The sequence below is a fragment of the Cyprinodon tularosa genome, unplaced genomic scaffold (assembly GCF_016077235.1).
Source record: "Cyprinodon tularosa strain WSP-4 unplaced genomic scaffold, ASM1607723v1 ctg817, whole genome shotgun sequence".
NCBI lineage: Eukaryota > Metazoa > Chordata > Actinopteri > Cyprinodontiformes > Cyprinodontidae > Cyprinodon > Cyprinodon tularosa.
This window is the reverse complement of record NW_024039582.1, coordinates 590,112-596,427: the sequence shown is the minus strand read 5'-3', so window position 1 is coordinate 596,427 and position 6,316 is coordinate 590,112. Positions and strand designations below refer to the sequence as shown.

Genomic DNA, 6,316 nt, shown 5'->3' with positions numbered 1-6,316 from the left:
TTTCACAGAAACACGTAAAAACCGACACTAGATCAATAAAATGTTTGAATTTAATTTTTTTAACGCATTTTTTGTCAATATCTAGTAGAAAACATCAACAAACCATTAGAGATACCCCCTCTTCAGGTTAATCGGGATTCAGGTTTATGCTCTAAAAACATTCTAAATGACTTTGTTTCAAGTAAATTCTGGATGCTACCCACTCAGGACACTTGGAATACATTGGACGAGCAGTATGGAGGAATATTGACACGTTTTTTGTGGACTTTTATGGACCTTTCTGTCTCGGGCGCCATAGACCTCCATTATTTGAATGTCAGCAGACAGCAAGAAGCCTCCCAGATCTCCAGATGCATTTGAGATATCAAAAAAGTACTCCAGAGTGTTGTTCAGCATGGGGGTGAGTAGAAAATGAAGGCTAATCATGTTTTGGGTGTACTATTCCTTTAATACAACTATTCCTTATTTTTGCACATTAATTATGTTTTTGATAAAAATCCTTTTGCTAAAATGTCATCAGAACGCTGATAATACTAAGTGTGTCTCAGCCCCCCCTTCAGTGTCCACCATATTGGATCAGTCCATTTGCTGCACATGTTCAGAAAGGTCCAAACAGACAGCAGCAAACCATTTGAAAACAAACCATGCAAAGAGCAGTGTTGCCAACTTAGCGCTTTAGTCGCTATATTTAGCCACTTTTCAGACCCCTCTAGCACTTTGATTTCTAAAAAGCTCCTAGCGCCAAATCTAGAGACTTTTTTCTGCTACTGGAGACTTTGGAGACAACATCTAAAAGCAGCGAACTCTGCTCTCCAGAGCGAGTAGATTGGTAACCCCCCCTCCTGCTCTCCTCTATCTTGTCTGCTGTCATGATTCATGCAGCTATTATTTCATCCAAATGAAAAATGGAGAACAGAGAAGCAGATCATGGCTTGTCTACAGTGAAAAGAAGGACTGGGTTATTTACTTTGGCCTTTTTGGAAACACAGGAAGGAGCAATCAGCTAAGTGAGCTTAGTGCTTGGAAAAATTCTTTCATTCCTTTAGAGACAGCATGAAAAGTCAGCTGAGTACAAAACATAGAGAGGAAAACAAGAAGAAAAGGGACAAGAAGAGAGGGACACAACCTAGAACAGAGAATGGATGTCTATTCTATTAACATTTCTCTATCTGGATAAGACCCCAGTGGGCCTCAGCAGATGGCTGCTGACACTGAGCCTATTCTGCTGAAGGTTTTTCCTCTCCACTGTCGCTACTGAATAGAATTAAATGTACATTCCATCCACTACAATACAGAGTTATTTAAAAATCAACTCCCTGAGGCCTGTTTCATTCTCTGCAATTTAAACTCTCCTACATGGCATTAACAGAATAATAAAGTAAACGTCTCTTCACACCTAAACTCCTGTTTTTCCTGTTTAAACTCTTCCAGTAATTTATGGTGTAAAACCAGACAAAGGGACATTAATTCCGACATTTTCAGCAGTGATCTCAGAGCAGCTCGTGTCAATTTGAACAAAGTGCTTTACCTTGTAATGCGAGGCAAGGTCAGCTCCATGCTTGTTTTTAATCCAATTTTGGAGGCAGAAGTGTTGAAATTGTCCGCTAGGTGGCGACCTCGGTCTGCAGACATGCGGGATCAGTCCCGCACAGAGGACGGGATCAGACACAGTCCTGCAGCAGATTTATAGGGAAGCTCGGTTTGATCATGAGGAGGAAAAGATGAGGTGAAAAAAGATAAAACTGCTTAGATACGGTTTTTCTGTTTGTTTCAATGAATCTGATGTTTATCTGAGAGACTAATAAGGAGACTAATGAAACTCGGAGGGTTATTAATGAGGGTCTGCTGGCCCCTCACTTGTCCCCAAAGTTTCCTCCTTGGATGACGGGCTGCGCGTCAGGACGCACAGACCCGCCTCCAGCCTGTGGAGCGCTCGGTGCGTCTCTCTCCTTCAAACCATAATCCGCTGGGAAAGGCAGAGGGAGAGAGAGGGAGTGTGTGTGAGAGGGAGAGAGAGAGAGAGAGAGAGAGAGAGAGAGAGAGAGAGGGAGAGAGAGAGAGAGCGGGACCACAGAGAGGAGAAACGCGAGAAAAAGAAGAGAGGAAAAACGCGGAGCCGCGTCGCAAATGGCACTCATGGCAGGGATTCTGTTCACGGTCACCTTTCTGATTTCTGCGCTCGGTTCCTCCGCTCGGATTTATCCTCCAAATGAAGGTAAGAAGACCGCAGCGGACTTCAGGCTCCATCCTGTTTGCGCCGCAGAGCCTGCTGCCTTTGGCCCCTGGAGCCGTTTGGACGGGGCCCCTTCAAGAGTTAAAAACCCCCAACAAAGATGACATTTCTTTTTTTCTTTTCTAGCATAAAGACATAAGGGCTTCCCAGATGCGCATTGCTGGTTTAGGTCTTAGTTGCACAGGTAGCTCTGGGTGCATGAAGAAGTAAGACCTGTGGTCCCGACGCAGCGCTGGTGCGCTAAAAGCAGAAAGAAAAATGAGCCGATTTCAACTCAAAATGGGTTTAAATGATAAAAAAACTGAATGAGACAACAATCAGCAGAGAGGGAAATGATCGCTGTTAGTGTCACTCTAGTGGAAGATGGAGGATTTTTATTTTAAATGCAAGTAAAGAAAAAAAAAAGTAGAATTAATTAAAAGGAAGGTGCGCAAAAACATTCACAGTTTTATTTCACAAAAAAAGGGGAACATGTGTGACTTCCTGAGAGATTTAAAATAAACTGAGCGAAAAGCAGCTCCTATGATTCCGGATCTATGAAGAAAAAAAACAGATTATTAGTTTAAAGTGTGAGAAGATAGAAAGAATTTAATCCGTATATTTCTATCTGAGATTATTTAGTTTTGGTCCAAATCAACAGAAAATGAAGGCAACAGATTTTCCCTTTTATTTTTCTTCAGGTTTTTAATATTTCATTTTTCTTATATTTTATTCTCAGAGTTTTATTTAAATAAATGCATAAATCCCTTTCCGGAACAATTCAATCCGAACGCGGGGGATTAACGCAGAAACACGCAGAGAAAAAGCTTTAAATTCCCTCCCCGCATCCTTATATATTATATTTATAATGTTTATAATGTTTTGGGTGTGATGTTGTTGTTTCCCTCCATGTGTTGGACCTATTGGATGATAAATGCTGGTGCCTTGTGGACAGGCTGCGCGTTCTGCGCGCTAACGGCTCCATTCTTGTTTTCCAGTCACGTTACTGGACTCCAGGGCTGTTCAGGGGGAGCTGGGATGGGTGGCCAGCCCGACAGAAGGAGGGGTAGGTATCCTAAAGTCACAAACATGGAAGACAGCGTTTGATTTTTGTTTCCTGCAGGTTTGGACTTTTTTTTTCCCACACTGAGATCATTTCATCAGTTTCTGCAGATTTACTGCATCATCTGTTGAACCTGTCAGAATATTGGCTTCATCAGGGACATAAACAAACCAAAAAACAAAGGCATATGATAGTATATAGTTAAAAAAAAGAATAAAAACATTTAAAATATAAATTATTATTGTGAAATTGAGAGTTTTATGTGGAAAACGTTTCATAAACTACATTTAACTAGTTTTTTTATTGATATAAAGTGTTGTGTAAATCAAGCTGTCTGCTGTGGCGGCAGGCTGCTCTACAGAACATTTCTTAGTTGTTTTTTCAGCTTTAAAATAAGATCAACTTTAAATATTTGTTGGATTTGGTTCTTTTGTTTATTTATTTCCCTTCTTAAGACCGTCACGCCAATATTAGTTTTTTTCTCCTTGTGATTGATTGTAAAAAGTGTAGCAGCCCCCTTTAAATCCAGCTGACTGTGCACAGCAACAGGTGGAGGAGGGGCAGTTTTTGTGTGATACTTTTTTTTTTTCCCTCTCAAGCCACAATAAAATCCATTGAATTTTTAAAGGCGACTTTCAAACTTTTTGCAGAATCGGAGCGTTTAGCGGGTTGGTTCTTCGGGGTGAGATCGTTTCATTTAAGATGCACCGAGAAATTGATTGGATGAAACCTGATCCCGTGGTTATCCATGTGGAGACGCTTCGGAACACCTGGAGGGGCCCGTTAGCTTCCAGAATATATTATTTTCTCCTCTCTGCTCCCTCGCCTCGCCTCTAACCGCTCAGTAATGGTCAGATGCAGGGCCTGATACTGCAGCGGGCGTCAGGTTTCCCGAATAGAAGTTGGGTTGAATCGGTCTTTGTGGGTAAACTTTATATCCCTGTCCACCATTCAGCTGGGGGGGGGGGGGGGGGGGCTTGGCAGCTTAGGGTCCTCTGGAACGGATGAAAAAGGCGGAAAGTGCAGAGTGCTTCAGCCTCAACTACAAACCAAAGAAGAAGAATGCGTGATACCACAGCCTGATATTAGATATGGAGGTTCTGCCTAAAATGCTGAATTTCCTTAAAAAGATTTTGATTGTTTGCATAAATGTGACTCCAAATTGACAGAATCAGATCTGTGACACAGAGCGTGAGCCTCTCTGAGCGACGCAGTCCCGCTATCAGCCATTTTATCATCAACCGCTGATTGACGGGGTCCTGGCAGCTCCTGCGAGCCTGCGTTCACCCTCTCATTATGACCAATTGATCTCATTCTGCCTCTTTCCTGCTATCAGGAAAAGGGGCAGCCTTATCTCAGCGCCGCTAGATTTCCACAACAAAAGGGGGGCGGGTGGGGGTGGGGGGGCACAGAGGGAAGGGAGCAGAGTGGAAAGGAACAGCAGGGAATGATAGACGTTTTCTGCTGCAGATGTATTTAGTATTATCCCCTCCTCCTCCTGGGAAATTAGGTTTTAATCCAGAGTGTTAACGATTAGCCTCTGAGACACATCTGCCAGCGTCGCCCATTCCTCCCATCATCCCAGATCTTCTCTTTTTCTAAAAGCTGCTTCTGTTTCCAGTCCGGCTCAGACGATGACTCTTTTTCAAAAAACACGACTCGAGGGGAAGCGTCGTGCCCTGAGCCTCTCAAGACGAGGCCCCACGTTTACTCAGCAGAGCTCTCTATAGAGAGGCGGGGGGGGGGGTTATCATAAGTAAAACAAACACTCAGTTTTTGGCAAAAATAAGCTAAATTGCACAGGGAAAAATAACCCATACGCCTCAGATCAGTGCCTCCCTTCTCTCCGGGGGTTCATGCTAACCTCAGCGAACACGTTTCGCTTTGGCCTACAGGTCGTCTTCCATTACGCAGACAGGAAGCAGACCTGGTCGCATTACATCGTTAGCACTTGTTCAAAGACTTTCTACATCTGTGGGATCCCACTGTGGCATTTGTTCCTTCATAACATCTCTAATATCATGGAACAGCCTTGTCATTGCTAATGTGTGTGCAGGAAGTTGTTTTACTCTCTGGTCCCAAAGCAATTGAACTGAAGACAGTTGAGGCAAAAATATTAATGATAATAACTGAACTTTACCTCTGCCTTTAACCCCTCCCCTTGGAGAGCAGTCGGCTGCCATTGTGCGGCGACCTGGGAACAGTGTGGCGTTAAGGGTCTTGCTCAGAGACCCAGAATAGAGGTCTTTGGCAGTGGGTTTCGGATAACCTGACTCCGCCAGATGGATTTGCTGGATTTGCTCCGCATATCCATCTGGAAACCTTCCGTTGAAGTAATTTTGGGAAGGGGTGAAAATACTGGTTAGCTGATTGGCCTATGTTGGTGATAGACGGGCCAAATAAACCAATCAGATCAATGAAGCATATGACGTACTAACAGAGCGACGACGAAAACACAACCACAAGCCAGGCTAACTCTTGCTGCTTCAGGTGAAGGCTCGTTAGCTCAGCAAATACGCAACATGTCGGCAAAGGATATTTGCCGTTTATGTAAAGATAATTTGCGAGTAAAAGGCACAATCATCGGCTGAAGCCGCCATGTTCTTTAGACCGAACTGTTGCGCTTCTCGTTGCGTCACACCTCAACCCGCCTCAAAGCCAACGCTGATTGGACGTTCGTTTGGTGAACGGCACCAAATTTTCTTTAACGGAGAGTCTCCAGACTGATTAGCGAGTGAAACCTTGAAAGCTCGCGAGATCAGGATGGTCTCATGAGGCTAGGTTTCGGACTCACAACCTCAGGATTCCAAACTCTATTTAATTAACTTCACCTTCCTATACTTGAGGGTAAGTGCTAAATAAAAGGATCTTTAAGATTCCACATAAAGTCTATTATGCGGCAAACATAAAACATATCTTATAAGTTAGCTTTAACGTTGAGTAAAAGAGTCAAATGCTTCTTTTTTGTTAAAAGAACTGAACAGTCCTGTTCTTCTTGATTATTATGTCTGTGGCGTAAGGCCTAAGACTTCAGGGATGAG

At 43.3% G+C, this 6,316-nt stretch overlaps 1 protein-coding gene across 3 annotated transcripts in view; it reads left to right on the top strand.

The window, feature by feature from the left end:
- Window positions 1-1,995: 1,995 nt before the first annotated feature.
- The window catches only part of epha4l (eph receptor A4, like), a 105,274-nt gene continuing 100,953 nt past the window's right edge, over window positions 1,996-6,316 (top strand). Inside the window, exons 1-2 of one of the 3 annotated variants that reach the window (XM_038272083.1) lie at window positions 1,996-2,215; window positions 3,211-3,278. In XM_038272083.1, the coding sequence (XP_038128011.1) occupies window positions 2,128-2,215; window positions 3,211-3,278 (156 nt within the window). In that variant the 5' untranslated portion in view covers window positions 1,996-2,127. The remainder of the gene's footprint in view (window positions 2,216-3,210; window positions 3,279-6,316) is intronic. The other 2 variants (XM_038272082.1, XM_038272084.1) reach the window with 2 other exon arrangements.